The 16,053-nt window shown below is 50.7% G+C and overlaps 3 protein-coding genes across 3 annotated transcripts in view; 1 reads left to right on the top strand and 2 right to left on the bottom strand.

The window, feature by feature from the left end:
* Window positions 1-9,400, bottom strand: part of LOC124486461 (protein FAM222A-like) — a 46,224-nt gene extending 36,824 nt beyond the window's left edge. The window contains exons 1-9 of the mRNA XM_047048060.1: window positions 9,267-9,400; window positions 8,985-9,078; window positions 8,640-8,787; window positions 8,393-8,540; window positions 7,534-7,689; window positions 7,231-7,334; window positions 6,899-6,944; window positions 6,596-6,686; window positions 6,036-6,127 (exon numbers count right to left, since the gene is read on the bottom strand). Of these exons, the coding sequence (XP_046904016.1) occupies window positions 6,036-6,127; window positions 6,596-6,686; window positions 6,899-6,944; window positions 7,231-7,334; window positions 7,534-7,689; window positions 8,393-8,540; window positions 8,640-8,787; window positions 8,985-9,062 (863 nt within the window). The 5' untranslated portion in view covers window positions 9,063-9,078; window positions 9,267-9,400. The remainder of the gene's footprint in view (window positions 1-6,035; window positions 6,128-6,595; window positions 6,687-6,898; window positions 6,945-7,230; window positions 7,335-7,533; window positions 7,690-8,392; window positions 8,541-8,639; window positions 8,788-8,984; window positions 9,079-9,266) is intronic.
* Window positions 9,401-9,503: 103 nt separating this feature from the next.
* mmab (metabolism of cobalamin associated B) lies at window positions 9,504-11,400 on the top strand. The gene is made up of 9 exons (XM_047048062.1): window positions 9,504-9,687; window positions 9,915-9,973; window positions 10,055-10,148; window positions 10,232-10,289; window positions 10,400-10,472; window positions 10,566-10,663; window positions 10,826-10,890; window positions 11,026-11,085; window positions 11,201-11,400. Exons 1-9 carry the CDS (start codon window positions 9,584-9,586, stop codon window positions 11,283-11,285), a joined length of 696 nt encoding a protein of 231 aa, XP_046904018.1. The 5' UTR covers window positions 9,504-9,583; the 3' UTR covers window positions 11,286-11,400.
* A 90-nt stretch (window positions 11,401-11,490) lies between these two features.
* Window positions 11,491-15,810, bottom strand: aldh3b2 (aldehyde dehydrogenase 3 family, member B2). The gene is made up of 10 exons (XM_047048061.1): window positions 15,758-15,810; window positions 14,964-15,159; window positions 14,727-14,837; window positions 14,279-14,399; window positions 14,090-14,175; window positions 13,889-13,970; window positions 13,188-13,577; window positions 12,827-12,993; window positions 12,542-12,641; window positions 11,491-12,186 (listed from the first exon to the last, which is right to left on the bottom strand). The coding sequence occupies exons 1-10, from the start codon at window positions 15,808-15,810 to the stop codon at window positions 11,987-11,989; spliced, it is 1,506 nt and encodes a 501-aa protein (XP_046904017.1). The 3' UTR covers window positions 11,491-11,986.
* Between the last annotated feature and the right edge of the window lie 243 nt (window positions 15,811-16,053).

Here is a 16,053-nt window from a genome sequence, read left to right as displayed (position 1 = left end):
CTATCCCTTGATGGGAAATGCTACGTGAACTCACTCTACCTGCGCAACACTGTGTGTTTTTAAAGCTCAGTATGTTAATACGATCTCTCACTCAACCCTGTTCTGGCGTACGCCCCGTAACCACGGCGTTCCCTCGCGGCGAGGAAAAGACCTGTCGCTTTTCGTAATCAACTCGGTTCTCTATCGATCTGGAAGAGGGGGGGGGGGGGGGGGGGGGATCTGATGTCACCTTCAAAGTATGAGCTACAAAGTATGAAACAGGATGAGGCTTTGCACTTCTCAGACTGGACGTGGGCTGTTCTGTCACACCCCGCTGCTTTAATGGGGTCAGGAGGGCCCTGCGTCGCCACGGGAACCCTCCCCCCACCCACCCCCACTTCCCAAAAGGGCAAACTCTCAGCAAGAGGGTCACAGCGCCCATCATGATTGAAAAACTCTGCAGGGTGAACCGGGGGTGGTGGGGATGGGGGAGTGTGTGTGTGTACATGTGGGGGGGAGGGGGGAGTGTGTGTGTGTGTGTGGGGGGGGGGGGGGAGTGTGTGTGTGTGCATGTGGAGGGGAGGGGGGAGTGTGTGTGTGTGGGGGGGGGGGAGTGTGTGTGTGTGCATGTGGGGGGGAGGGGGGAGTGTGTGTGTGTGTGTGTGGGGGGGGGGAGTGTGTGTGTGTGCATGTGGGGGGGGGGAGTGTGTGTGTGTGCATGTGGGGGGGAGAGGGGGGAGTGTGTGTGTGTGCATGTGGGGGGGAGGGGGGAGTGTGTGTGTGTGTGGGGGGGGGAGTGTGTATGTGTGCATGTGGGGGGGAGGGGGGAGTGTGTGTGTGTGCATGTGGGGGGGAGGGGGGAGTGTGTGTGTGTGTGTGTGCGGGTGGGGGGGAGGGGGGAGTGTGTGTGTGTGTGTGTGTGTGGGGGGGGGGGGAGGGGGGAGTGTGTGTGTGTGTGCGGGTGGGGGGAGTGTGTGTGTGTGTGTGTGCGGGTGGGGGGGCTCCTCTAGACTGATGCTGTCCCCGACTGAGACACTGTGTGGGGGCTGGATGGGGAGGGAAATGATGGACATGGTCCTGTCCCCCGCTGACACACACACACACACTCACCCCCCCCCCCACACACACACCCTACACACCCACACACACCCCCTGCTGAGGCTGCTTCCGCTCAGTCCTGTCACCACGAGCCACTCAGCCAGACACTGATCTCATCATCTCTCCTGCTAAATAGGCACATGGAAGCACTGAGCACATCCATGACCACACAAGTGCATGAGCATGGATGCGTTAATGTTACAGTGCGAGTACTCAGACAAACATGTCTTCAAGGGACACTAGGCCCTAGTGGGGACAGCGGTGGCACAGTGACAGTCACGTCCAGCTCTGGTCAGAGTTAATGAGTCCTGACATCCATCTCATCAGGAGAAAGCAGAGGGATTGTGCCGGCGTCGCAACGACGGCCGTTGTGTTCACGCACAACATTGAACATTTCATTATTCTCGCATGAGCAGAGTGCATCATATCCTCCTGCCTTCAAACAGATACTCGGCGTTTCGGAAACAAACAAACAAACAAACAAACGGGGCGCCTGGCGAGGTCTGTTTCGGTCTCCCCCTCCCTCCAGGACTACTCTTAAAGACTCGTCCGCTGTTTTCATTTCATCCCTCCGTCGCTGACATTCTCCCTCCATCCTCGACCCCCTTTCCCCGCTCCCTCTGTTATCTGAAGTCATGACAGGGCCTCCTCCTTAGAATGTACTCATCAGAGCAGAAAGAACTGACATTGATGACAAAGAAAAGAAGAAACACCATCTGTGCCTCGCAGGGGGAAAAGGGAGAGAGCAAGACAGACAGGGAGACCAGAAAGAGCGATAGAGAGAAAAAAGATGGAGAGAGAGAGAGACAGAGACAGAGAGAGAGAGAGAGAGAGGGGGGGGGAGGGCTTCAAATGAAACCCTGTCTCCTTCATGTCACCCCCTCGTCAGTGCCATCTCCATCCAAAGCGCAGTGGTAATTACATTCCGGCAGAGGTTAGGGGCGACTGTGTCGCGCTCTGCCCTGACAGAAAGACGACACAATTCAAGTGGACAGGGAGGGGGACACTACATAGGACATGACGGGGGGGACCAACATCCCACACACCACCTGAGGAGCAACACTCAGTCATGTTGACATACACACACACACACAAACTATTCATTTATAAATTGACTGGGCCATTTATTACTTACATGCATCTAAACTGACCTTTCCCTAATGAGATTCTGAAAAGATTCCACACGACTGCAGAAAGTTCTAGAACGCTTAGGGGCTTGAGTGTCTAAGTAAGAAATGGTTCGAAGAGTCCGGAGCCTGTGTGTGTGCGTGTGTGTGTCAGCACAAATGGAAGCGTGACTCAGAGGAGGACACTGGGAGCTGTTGATCCACATTAGAGGAAAGGTAATCCAGAAAGGCCAACCACTCAGAGCCTCTCTCTCTCTCTCTGCCCTACAGCATCTCTCACAGACCAAGTCAGCCTACTTACCTAGTTATAACCCACCCACACGCATCTTCACACACGTACACAATGTTACCTAATTAACCCCCTCCACACACGCTGGCGCGCAACAGAGTTGTAACAACAACAAAAAAACACGCACACACACACCTTACCTTGTTCCAACGAACATTAGTGAATAAACCTATTCTTTATATTTAGTAAATATTGTCATGTGACATTGCTGTCAGTACGAAGCTAGGTGTCCATTTGGTCTTGAGTGAGTTGTTTATTTTGGGAAACAAAACAACAGCAGTGACTACATAACTACATTTTCATATGCAAATACTTTGAACGCAGTAAATGGCAGCAACAATAGTAGTCAACATACACTGACGACATTATTTCAAACCATCCAGAATGTGTCCATTAGACATGGGAAACAGGCCCGATTCAGTACACTGTTTTCAGACAGAGATAAGCAGTATAAAGCACCATGTCTGCTTGTAGATAAGATACAATCTTAAGATAAATTCTTTATTTCCAATGAAATCCATAGGAACTCTATTCCAACTTCAGTTCTTTGTTGGGTGTGTGTTTCTGGTATTTTGCTGCCACCTACTGGACAAAGACAACATCGCACTCACCGAATCGATAGTTCATTAGGCCAAGAGTCATGTGCCCTTCTCATGATTAACTCTTACTAAAACAGTACGACTCCAAACTCTGAGCATCACCAAGGAAGGAAGGCTACAACGCCTAATCCTTCAATACTACAAAACGATTTATTTCACCAAAGAAAAAACTACAAATGGCGTCATTCAGATGACCCCCGCTGTGGTCCGGGGATTTGAGCTGGTCTTCTGTTCCAAAGGAAGCGTCTTACTGAGAGCCAGACTGGGTCTACAGGACCCTCCTCCTCCTGCAGGTGAAGAGTGACCCCCTCCCTCCCCCTGGAAGGCCCTGTCCCAGGGGTTGTCTCCGGGGCATGGAGGCCAGCCGGTCTTCTGGTTGGCACGGCCAGGCCAGGGGCCCAGGCCAGGGGCCCAGGCCAGGGGCCCAGGCCAGGGGCCCAGGTCAGGGGCCCAGGTCAGGGGCCCAGGTCAGGGGCCCAGGTCAGAGGCCCAGGTCAGGGGCCCAGGTCAGGGGCCCAGGGGTCTCTGGGTCAGTACTGCAGCAGAAGCTCCAGGGCCTCCTGCTTCACAGAAGCAGCAGCGTGCCTCTGCACTCCAGGCCCTCCCAGGCTGGTCTCCCAGCAGTCATATCCACAACCCTGCAGGTCCTCAATGGTGTTCTGGACCACTGAGCTCTCCGTCTCTACACACACACACACACCAAACGCACACACACACACACACACCAAACGCACACACAAAATATAAACACTAAATAGCACAGTGAGCTAGGCGACACTAGTTACGGTGCCAAACTAACGACATGATTCTTTACCGGGTAACCAAACACTATCTGTGCAGTCAGGTCTCAAGGAGCCGGTGAGAGCGTTCTCCGTTTGCTCTGGCAGTGGCCCACGGTTTATGACTTCACAACTAAAGAAGGGCAGCAGGGCAGCCCTGAGAGAGGAGCTGACTGTGGAGCTGGTACAGTATGAACAACAACAGGCTGAGACAGGGGAGATCCCAGCCAACAAGACTGGTGACCTTCAACACTGGGAGCTAAGGAGCCCGCCTCTACGAACACAGTTTACCTTCTTATGTCAGTCAAATCACAAGTGTTCCCAGCTCAGGGCTCTTCTCAGCACGATGAGGAAGAGGGTGGGTGGGTGGGTACAGATTGGGGAGGAACTTCTTAATAGCTGCGAAGCGCAGAACAGCAGCACTTGCTTCCGAAAAAACGCACATCCACATCATTTGGGGCTATATTTAGGGGGTCCATGACTTATTAAAATGCAATGAGTTCAAGGCTGCGGGCGTAAACAAAAGCAACACTTCAAATTCAAGCAGGTTCCTAGCCTGTTTGTTTGGTTTTGAGTGTGTGTGTGTGTGTGTGTACGAGAGCGAGAGTGAAAGTGAGAGAGAAGTGAAAACAGTGCCCTCCAACTCCTCAGCCCCGTGATAGCCTGTCACTCAGAGAGCGGAGGGCCGACAGGGGAGCGGGTGATTCAAGGTGACAGGAGAGGAAGTCTCCCCCAGACACACCTCAGCCCAAACCAATCTGTGTCGGGGCCGTCTAATCAGCCTGAGCGAGCCATTTCACACATCTCTCTCTCCTTAATGGGGTCAGCATAACAGATAGTGACAAGCAGGCACGCCCTGATGGAAACACAACGCACAGGATCCACTCCGTACCCCATCTTATTCTGCTCAGCGGTGCCCTCCCCATGAAGGCACTTCCATATGCTGGGAGGGGTAGGGCGGGGGGGGTGGAGGCAGGTGGGCAGGGCTCCCAACTAACTTTTTCCCCTCACGGTACCGCCCCTAAGTGCAAAATGAACCGTCCCAAAACTGAACTTGACCTGTCACTAAATGTAAACGCTTGTGTTTTTGCATTTGACATGGGTTTAGGTTATTTAACCTTAACACTATTTAAGTAATTCATACAGTCGTGGGGCTCAAATCAATGTCTGAATTTCAATGTGAATACATACACTATGGAATACCCCATTGTCTTGCTTGTTTCTTGGTGGGGCTAACACAATTCTTGGTGTGGCTGTAGCCCAACCAGCCTTACCCTGCCTCCGCCCATGTGGGTAGTAGCTGTATGTCTTGCTTATCGTCAAACTTGACATTACTCGATTGAAGGTGGTTGAACGGCCAATAACAGGACCCACATGGCTAATGTAACTGCCAAAAAGGGAAGAAAAAAGAATCCTAACATATCACTATGTGAAATTTAAGGCTGGAATGTTTTAATAAAGGTGTGTATCTACATATTAAAGTGCAGTGTTGTATAATGTTTATTTGTATTAGCTCTACATCCACAATTTTGTGATATTCCTGACGAGTGTCTCCACCAAGAGCTAGCCCGTCGATATGGTCAATGTTTTCTGATGTTTTGTTTTGGTTACAAGCGAATGAACCCATATGACTGTGACAGGCTGTCGTTTTGGTAGTTCCAAGCTTTGAGGCAGGTTGTGTAACAGCCCTGGTTAGAGAGTGAGGGAGGTACCTGGTCTGAGCAGGGTGATGCCACAGCCCCCTCCCCCAGCGCCCGTCAGCTTGCTGTGGAGGCCCCTGGCCAGGGTGACTCGGCACAGCGTGTCCAGGGCTGGGTGGCCCACGCCCATCACATCCAGGTGGTGCTGGTTGATGTCAATCAGCTCCTGTAGCCAACATGGACAAGCACCTTCGTCAATGCTAGCTAGCGACCCTGCAACACTCACAAGTTGAGCTACCCTCAGGCAACAAGGATCACAAGAAATATTAGAAAAGGCATTCCAAAATGTTTGTCATCACAAAATTGTTTGTCTAAAATCGTCCGTTATGATCCTATAGATGTGCTAGTCATGGACTAAGGACAGCAGCAGGGCTGCCGTGCTGCAGACCTAGCTGGCCCAGACACAGCGCCCCCTCCAGGGCACGGGGAGACCTACCTCCAGAGCGCTGTAGTGCTCGGCTGTGGAGGAAACCCTGGTCATGTCTGACAGAGTCTGCTCGCACGTACGGGACACGGCATCCACTGAGTCCAGCACGGGCGTCAGGACCGAGGGGAACTAGACATGGGAGGACAGCATCCCACCTGATTAGTTACTTAACGACACTAAAACACTCGATCTGACATCGACCGTGTTCGGTCTCATGCCAGGCAGACAAAAATACCTCGGAAAAAAAAATCATGTTTCTGCGAAAAACGGGTTTGTTTCACAGAAGCCTGAAGGGGGCTAATTACATTTATAAATACCTGAAGTGTAAGTCGTGATTAAAACACCCTGGCCACGACACTGATAGTCTGACACAACAGCCACCCCCCCCCCCCCCCCCCCACCTCTCAGTGCCGGCACACCTGCTGGCGTCGTCAAGGCAACGGCACACAGGGGTGCGGGCTGAGAGGTTCATTTCCATGTTTTATGAAGGCGCCCAGCGCCCTGGAGTGTGTCGGCCCCGCACACAAGCACCGGTCATTACCTTCATTACAGAGGAGAGGGCCCTCACACAGGGGGAAAGCAGACAGTTTTTAGCACCTTGTTAATTTTGTCCTTCACTCCGGCGACAAGCACCTTGGTGCTGCGGGGGACTTTAGTGTTGGTGAGTAGGATCCTGAGCACGGGGACCCTGGAAGTGGAAAAAAACAGACGGTGACGCAGCGACATCAAACCTCAAAGGGTTTTCCTGCGTCGCCGTGATCCTCGTCGGAGCCCCTCAGCTCTGACTGGGAACGTCCACGCCAGCTGGGAGTCCCACTTCCAGAGGCCACGGAACACAATAGAAAACAAGTGTGGGCAAAAGCTTGTTGACTTTGATGTAAACGCTGCTCGGCACGGTACCTGCTCAGAGGTGTGATCTTCCCCGAGTGGTACCTCAAAATGCCCCCTAAGACGAGTCACAAACACAGTTAGAAATGGATGGGGATCGATTCGACCTTACAGTCTGGCTTATGTGTGTGTCTGTATGAGAAACTTGAGTAGGCAGGTGTGGGGGTGTGTGTGAGTGTGTGTGTGTGTGTGTGTGTGTGTGAGTGTGTGTGTGTGTGTGTGAGGGTGTGTGTGTGTGTGCGAGTGTGTGTGTGTGTGTGTGTGTGAGTGAGTGAGGGTGTGTGTGTGTGTGTGTGTGCGTGTGTGTGAGGGTGGTGTGGTGTGTGAGGGTGGTGCAGTGTTACCCCAGGTCCCCACAGCATTGTCGACCCCTGAAGGGTTCCCATGGATCATCCTCTCACCCTGGAACGCCCACCTGTTGATCAGCTGCAGGTCATCCTCCCCCCACCTGCCGCCACACACACACACACAGAATCTTAAAGTGAGTGACATGCACAAGCCACTTTCTGACCATACTTAGACTGAACATGTACAGTTCCTCTCTGCAGTGGCTCCCTATAATCGAATCCCCTCACCCCTGCCGCACAACACTCCCTCACCCCTCCCCCCCTCCCCTCACACCAAGATCCCGTGTTCCCTCTCGTTACCTGGCTGTGTCCTCCTGATTGGCTGGGGGGCAGGGGACGTCCCCGCTGGCAGACAGCAGCGCTGCAGCCAGACACACAGAGAAGGCAGCGCTGGAGCCCAGGCCCGCTCCTGTCGGCAGCTCAGACCACACCGCCACCGTCAGGCTGGGCAGGTTGCTGTCCGGCAGCCCGGAGCGCCAGGGGGGGGGAAACACACACAAATCAATTCCAATGCATTACAGAGTGCTTGCTTTTTGCCAGAGCAACAATCGTTATACGTAAAAGCCTCCGAATGTCATTTCAGCCTAATGAGACAAGCGGAGGAGACAGGGAGATACACAGCTTTGCTTCCCATTAGGAGCGGCTAGCGTTTATACATGCGAACGAGGCCTGAACCACAGAACTGTCAAGTGTTTGTGGCAGCCGGCTTGTAGGCAGTCAGGAGGATTGTCTGAACTAAACCGGCCTGCTACTCGCTCCCCCCTCCCCCCCTCTCCCCCCTCCCCCTGAGGGACAAACCATCCAGACTGGTTAGGAAGTGCTGCTGTGCGGACCACTGCCAGACTCTCATTAGTGTCTGTCTTGTCAGGGCTCGTCTCCCCTCCAGCCCACGCCAGCGCCGCGTCAGCCATGATTACCGCCGGACCACGGCTCAGATTGCTGATGCTCCACAACATCAGCCCCGCCCTGACCAGCTACCCCAGACACTGGCCACCCTCACCCATACAGAGTCTTCATGAAGCTCCACCTGCACTTATAGAGGGTCTGTTTTGTTTTCAGTGTTGGCTCCATGATTGTTGGACAGAATTCACCCCGGGGACAGCTTAGTGTCTACGTCTATGATGTGTCAGGGAGACGTGTCATGTGATGGGCCTCTTACCCTGGTCCTGCAAAGACACACAGGTAGATGTAGAGAAAGGCCAGGATGGCCATGCTGCGGGTATCCAAATTCCCGTTCGACACACCGACAAAGTCACGCAGTCTCGTGACCAGTTCGGCATTAAGCTCATTTAGGCTCTTCAGATCAGCTGTGAATCACAAAGACAAAGACCACAACTGATAACATCGTATCTTACGAATAGATGTACATCTTCGGTCGATCAGTAAGTCCTCTTGACGTCACTCACCAACAGAGTCTGGTATGAGCCGCTGCAGTTCCGTCACATCCCAGCTCAGGAACGTGTCGATGTTTAAGAGGTTGATGCACACTTTGCCGTTGGATGTGGCGCGCAACCGTAAATATGTCCGTAGGTTTAAACTCACCGCCAGAGCCACCTGGATGACAGGACCAATACAATGTCTCAGTTCTCATTTCTGTCAAAAAGCTTTTTTGCAAGTCACAGGTCTCTTATCTGACTAACACCAACTACCACCAACACAGTGAAATCATCTTCATAAGGCCCCATCCCCTAATGACACATGTACTAACAGCTATGTATTTGGTTCATTGAGAGGAAGGTTGTGATGCTTACCTTGCCATGCACTACCGCATGTTCGCCGTGGAGAATTGCTTTCCCCGGTGCAGACACGATGCATTCCTTTACGTGCATCTTTAAAACCTAATGTCTGGGGACAAAGTAAAGCAACGTTCAGATACATTAATGTTTTGTTGGCTGGCTTGGTAAGTTTAAAAACCCAGGTTGTTAGCGTAACATACGGTAATTAGCTAGCAAGTTAGACATAAGTAGAAACGTCTGTCTTCGTTTAATATTTATGATTTTTTAAGAGCACACCCAGATAAACATTGATCTTACCGGTGCACAAGGGTGACAAAACTGTTAAATCCCATAATCTACTGAAGCTTCTTGGTCTGTGAATCAAGTTTTGACACTAGACAGCTGACTGTCAACACAACCACGCTAAGCATGCTTTTGCCTGCAACAACCTATCAGCGCTTTAACTCATTTGTACATATCCTTCCCTATCCAATTGGCATTGCGATCTCTCCCTCGTGCCATTGGTCGTGTGATGAAGAGACCGCCCCACAATCTACGGGTACTCCGGATAGACAGAAAATACGATCGCTTTTACTGGTCGCTATCTTCATGTGTTCAGCTAAGTTAAGTAAAACATGGCTTCATTGATTAACAAACAAGCTCATCTACGTTGTATCTTTATGACAGGGAAATGTCTAAGTGGGTATTGGACAAATACATCATTTGGATCACAACGAAGGTGGCTGCGTAAACTTATTTTATGCTATTCTACACTATCATGTTTCTACACAGCTAACTTGCTAACGTTAAGGTTATTATGTCTACAACCACAGCATTGTGTCCTTTCAGATATAAGCGAGGAACTATGTAACCTTAAAACGATGAAACCAGTTAATTTGATGCTCTCATTTCCATGAAAGCACAGTGATTAAAACTTCAGTCTAACGCTGCCTTACCTACCCCCAGTTATGCTACGGAGGGAGACAGTAAGATCCCCAAAATATACACTAAAACTGGAGACAAAGGTGGGTTTAAAGGCTTTGAGGCACTGCTCATTGTCATATTTGTTCCAAATGAAACTTGCCTCATCCTCTCACCGTCCGCAGGTTTCTCAAGCACATTCACGGGAGAGAGAAGACCGAAGGAGGATCATGTTTTCGAAGCGCTGGGAACAACAGATGAGTTGGCATCAGCTATAGGGTGAGTAGATTACAAATTACGTCTTGACCCTTGACCTTGCTCTTCAATGGGAAATTACTTCACACTTGTGTTGTTCTCTACAGTTTGGCCAGAGAGTTTTGCCTTGACAAAGGTCATACGTTCACAGACCAGCTAGACAAGGTCTGAGTTTCAACCCTTACTTCAGTGAACTTTTAGACAATTGATTAACATATACTATTGTACTTTTAACATGGTGCCAATTTCATTTTTTTTTTATCCTCACCCCACAGATTCAATGCGTGTTACAAGACGTGGGATCAAATATTGCCACACCTCGGTCATCCGCAAGAGAAAGTCACATAAGTATGTTCAGGATTGTGTCACAACATCCCAGCCTGTGTTACATAAGAATGCAACTTGGTCAAAATGTTAATTTCACTCATTTTTTTTTTACAGAGAAAACCAAATTCAGTCCTCAGCCAGTAACAGACCTGGAGAACTGGATTGATGCTTTCACAGTGGAGCTCCCACCACTCACCAACTTCATCTTACCTGTAAGTCCTTACTGGTACTATAGAACATATCTATGGAACATATGTGGACAGCCAAGTCCTACAGCCCTTAAGTAGGCGTAAGGCATCATGGTCTGTTTGTAAACAGTGTTAGGAATTTGTTTATTGTCAGTGCTCGATCTGCTTATGACTGCTGTGTTTCAGTCCGGAGGAAAGAGCAGCGCTGCCCTGCACGTAGCTCGCACCGTGTGCCGGCGAGCTGAACGCAGGTCTGTTTCACCTGCAGCCAATGAGTCTCGACCTGCCGTTTCCAAGAGCTCCCTAACAACCAAACATTCCGATCTTGAATACTGCAGGAAAACAAGTGCAGAATCTGTTTAACAGCCACGTGTTTTTATTTCCAGCGTCGCTCCCATCGTCCGTTCAGGCGAAGCAGATCCTGATGTGGCCAGATTTCTGAACAGGTATAGAAACCCAAATGGCTGGTGTTAGCACTGGGTATACTGTATATTATATTAATAATCTGTATTCAGAACATGCTGTCCTGCTGACCAATTTCAACCTTGCGTCCTCCTTCAGACTGAGCGACTACTTGTTCACTGTGGCCAGATTTACAGCCATGAAAGAGGGCAACTCAGAAACAATCTACAAGAGGCCTGAATGACGAGTCTTTCTGAAAACAGCTGGACCTGCCAATAAGACTGAATTCATCACAGATGTGGTCATGCGAGCGCATAATCATGACATCATGTTTTGAATAAAGACTTGCCTGAATTGGATACAGACCCAAATCCACAGATCATTTAGTTTGATGAATTTGAATGCCATCCATCAACACCAAAATACTTGATGCAAAAGGTCTCAATCATTATTTCTTTTTAATTATGAGCATCAGGAAATGTTGTTTGTATTTCAGAATCAGCAATCAAGCAAACACAGCTAAATATTAACTTAATCATGTATTTACAGCATGTTTATCATCATAAGAGGAAAATGATGTATTTCAGAGCAAAGTTAATAGCTTGTTTCGGAATAGATCCTTTAGAATAGTAATTACACTTCAGACAAAGCCTGATTATATAACCAGCTGAAAGTGCAATTACTTCACTTCTCAAGATCAGACAGCCTTTAAATAGATCAGTGCTGCATCGTGTTGGCACACAACTTCAAATGTCATACGTATCGTTAATGTTCTACCAACACCAAAGCGCATAAACTGACAACCCCCACAGCATGACATCACCCACCAGACAACCACCCTCACAATCTACTGTGCTGTGCTAAGGGACCCATCTGGGCCGCCGGGGCAAAGGCAACACACCGATCCTGGTTCCACGGCTCCGTCCGGAGCGCTCCCACGCCGCCTCACAGGATGTGACACCACCCCTGGCTCCTCTGGGACAGGGAGCTGGCCCAGGTCATCAGAGACAGGTTACGCTCCTCGAAGGGCGGGTAGCGTAGGTAGGTGACGCACTCGATGCGCGTGCTCCTGAGCAGGCAGGGCTTCTTGTGGGAGAAGGTGTCGAAGCTGTAGCGGCCGTGGTACGAGCCCATCCCACTAGAGCCTGGGACATTCAAAACACGGGGGGGGGGGGGGGGGGGGGTCAGGTGGCGGTTAGGGAAACGGGCTAATAATCTGAAGGTCGCCAGTTCGATTCGTGCCAAATGACGTTGTGTCCTTGGGCAAGGCACTTCAACCTACTTGCCTTGGGGAAATGTCCCTGTACTTACTGTAAGTCACTCTGGATAAGAGCGTCTGCTAAATGAAAATGTAATGTAAAACACAACCCAGGATCGTTTCAGAAAGGTTGACTGACTGGGGAGGTGGTCGAGTGGCCAAGTCATCCGTGGACGCAGCACAGCACCTGCCGCTCTCAGATAAACACACACAGTCGGGATGCAACGCCGACCAGGACTTACCCACTCCCCCGGAGGGAAGGACCACCATCAGACTCTGCAAGATGCTGTCGTTGGAGCAGAAGCTTCCACTGGAGGTCTCACTCATCAGCCTGGATATCACCTGCAGGGGAGAGAGACGGCGGCGGGGACGGGGTGAGGAGTTACAGGAGGTCTCCATAGCTTCACACTACGGCATGACAACACGTCACTTGATGTGGTAGCTGGTCAGGTGCGTTCGACACAGCGGCGCACATGCTACGGTGGGCGTCGTGGCGATGGGCTGGTTACCATGGAGAGGGCATTCACCTTGCTGTTGCTGGAGTAGGCGTACACACAGAGGGGGTTTTCCCGCTGGTTGATGAAGGCGACGGCCTCGTCCACGCTGCACACGGTCAGGATGGGGAGCACGGGGCCCAGCACGTCCTGCTGCATGATGGGATCTGACGCCACCACCTCCGTCAGGACGGTCGGAGCTTCAGGGGCACACGCGAACCACACAGACACTTGAATAAGCAGATCCTAAAAAATCATTTCAATTGAATAATATAAAATCACAGTGACGTCAACAAATAATTTCAACTGAATAATCATACAGAATTTTTTTTAAATTTAATAAATATTTGAAAGATGAATAAAATAAAAAACACTCTCCCCTACACTAGATTACCTATGTATCTCTCTGCTTCGTTCACCTGCCCCCCCACAGCCGCCCTGCCAGACCTCAACAGCAGGTCCCGGGTGCGGCTGAAGTTCTCCAGGTTGACCATCCGGCCGAAGCTGCTGGACTCCCGGGGGTCTGTGCCGTAGAACTGCAGCATGCAGCAGCGCAGGGCCTGGAACAGACGGCTCTTGGCCTCCTCGTGGCACAGGACGTAGTCCGGCGCCACCATGCTCTGCCCGGCGTTCTGGAAGCGCGCCCAGGCGATGCGGCGAGCCGTGGTGTTGATGTCACACTGCTTGTCCACGTAGCATGGGTTTTTGCCACTCAGGACCAGGGTGACGGGAGTGAGGAGGGGGGCTGCAGCCTGGGCCACCCTGATCCCATCCTCCCTGTTTCCTTGGATGGACCCATGTGGGGGGGGGGGGGGGGGGGGAGAGATCATTAGAACCACGCAATAACACAGGGAGCTAAAGGTACAATGACGTTATTTCAGTGCATAAGTGGTGGTCTGAACTACTCAAGGAGGTTTGTGTTTGCTACCTGTCATTCAGCTGCCTGTGAACTCTTGCTAGCCTACCCAGGCTACACATGGGTAGTGTATGTGGTGGTTCAGCAGGACACATGTTTACTCGCTATACAGGTAGATGCAACAGTGACTGAAACTAAAAATACTACAGCTATCAGTTGAACCCTTTGCTAATCGTTACCTGTAAAGAAGACGTGATCAAATTTCAGGTCCACGACTTCAGCCAAGTCAGTCACCCCTGCAAGGATCACGTGGAAGCACTCCTTCAGAAGAGAACAGCAGAGTTTGTTACAGGAGCAGGTGCCACCTTTCAGACGGCTCTCGGTTTCTAACCAGCGGTGGAAACGCCATCCCCTGGGGACAAGCATCAGGAGCCACTCACGTTGTCGAGGTAGGAGGGGACGAGACGGTGAAGGAGCTCCGCCGTGTGAGAGCAGTGTTCTGACGGGTTGAGGAGGGCACAGTTTCCTGCGAAAGCACAACACAACAGATCCGACACGTGCCGCTGCCTTCACTGACACAAACCTACGACGAGCGACACCCCCTAAATCAGATCTCTGACCATCTTCACCTGCGGCGATGGCCCCCACGAGGGGCACCAGACAGAGCTGGGCAGGGCTGTACCAGGCCCCCACGACCAGCACCACCCCCAGGGGCTCGCTGACCACCAGACAGTCGTCCAACGTGGTCGCCTACGCCGTCACAGGACCCAGGAGAGAGGGGCTCACGTGAGTCAGTGAAAATAAAAAACCCACAGTCATGAGTCACAGTCATCATCAGTTGACATGCTGGGTGAATAAAGATGGATGAGCTCAGTCTAAGCTGGGACTGAACAAGGAATGCCTGAAATTCCCACCCCTAATCTCTCAAGCGAGAACACACGTGCCGTCTCCCGGCAACAAAGCAAAGCATTGTGTGGAGCCGGCCCAATCAGGTCGTCTTAGACCTACATAACACCACGTAAACAAGGCTGGGGTGGGTGTTGATAGCTTTATGACAACCCATGTTACCAGGGTTACCAGGTTCTTTTCAACCCGCTGTGGCTCCATCCACTTCACGAGGTTGTTGATGGCGTAGAGAGCCTCGTTCTTCACCGGCATCAGCTCTGACAACACCGTCTCAAACCGGGGCTGGCACACCACAACAAAAACAACAACAACACGTCTCAGAAACACCGTTTAGCGTAACCACGCATAGCCTAGCCGTACAAGGCCACCAGACGTTCCACGTCAGCAGCGTCCAGGAGGGTTCCTCACCTTGTGGAGGTCTCTCCCGAGCGCGTCCACAAAGTCACACTCGTGCTCCGTCAACATGCGCAGGATAGCCTCCAACTGGGCCAGTCTGAAGCTCTCCTTCAGAGTGCGTCCAGCCTGGAAGGCAGCTCTCGCTCTCTTCAGAAGCTCAACACTCTCAAGAGCATTGGTCTTCAAGCAGGGCTCCCCAAGTCTGGTCCTGAAACACACAGACAGGTCACTTTTTTTTTTACTGTTAACATCGCCTACCTTTCAAATGTGGGACAAAGTCAGGGGCAAATTACAGACGAATACTACCATTATTAACCATGTCCCAACCTCTTGAGCTATACCTCACTACTTTATTACGTGATCACATTTAGTACCGTCTGCATGTTAGCCGTCCATTCCTCTTGCATGTATAACACGCTCTGGCTTTCCCACCCATGTTGCTCCTGTACAGTAATTCTGTAGAATGTGGGCCTCTTAAATATGTTTGCAGTTTTAAATCTGTTTAAGGGCCTAGTTAGGGACAGCCCACCGAGTAAGGGGAGAGTGTCAAGAGAATTCAGCCAATCATAAAATGAATACAAAGACAGGCATCAAAAAATGGTACTCCAAATGTACCATTGATATGGTACATTTATTATTGGTATACCTTCAATCACCCTTCGCTGCACTTGGCGACACGGATGAAAACTAATATTTACGCTGTTGTCAGTGAAACTCAAAATTACAATAAACTTAACATGTTCAAGAATGCTTTACAAAGTAGTGTACAGATACGGAATAAGTCTCCAAAGTCTTTGCACACTTACCTGCGTAAAGCTTTGAACCATCGCGTTGGAGAAGGACTTGGCGGACTGCTCATGATTCACGGAATGGTCAATTGTTGATTTTTCCCCAAGGCCCGTGATATAAGTAACGTTGTAAACCCTCAGCCGGTTTGTAAAGTTCGATTCGAGCCTGCGCACTAACACCCTAATCCACTCACCCAAACGTTTGGTAAAATAATCGCTTGTTGTTCTCACACATAAATTCATCCAAAACGGACTAATTTAAGCTTCACAACAAGAGCAGCTGTCCATGTCATATAAACTGAGGTGTCTGCTTA

This window comes from Hypomesus transpacificus, chromosome 24, assembly GCF_021917145.1.
Source record: "Hypomesus transpacificus isolate Combined female chromosome 24, fHypTra1, whole genome shotgun sequence".
NCBI classification, from domain to species: domain Eukaryota; kingdom Metazoa; phylum Chordata; class Actinopteri; order Osmeriformes; family Osmeridae; genus Hypomesus; species Hypomesus transpacificus.
Note: the sequence above shows the minus strand (reverse complement) of the source record. Positions and strands in the feature narration are given on the sequence as shown.

Bases quoted from the DNA above. Each gene is read 5' to 3' on its own strand.
- mmab (XM_047048062.1), top strand. From the start codon at position 9,584: ATGGCTTCATTGATTAACAAACAAGCTCATCTACGTTGTATCTTTATG. The intron at 10,149-10,231 runs GTGAGTAGATTA...TGTTCTCTACAG, and splicing joins GAGTTGGCATCAGCTATAGG to TTTGGCCAGAGAGTTTTGCC. The intron at 10,473-10,565 runs GTATGTTCAGGA...TTTTTTTTACAG, and splicing joins CGCAAGAGAAAGTCACATAA to AGAAAACCAAATTCAGTCCT.
- aldh3b2 (XM_047048061.1), bottom strand. From the start codon at position 15,810: ATGAGCAGTCCGCCAAGTCCTTCTCCAACGCGATGGTTCAAAGCTTTA. The intron at 14,400-14,726 runs GTAACCCTGGTA...GTGACGGCGTAG, and splicing joins AGCGGGTTGAAAAGAACCTG to GCGACCACGTTGGACGACTG. The intron at 12,187-12,541 runs GTAAGTCCTGGT...TGAATGTCCCAG, and splicing joins CCTTCCCTCCGGGGGAGTGG to GCTCTAGTGGGATGGGCTCG.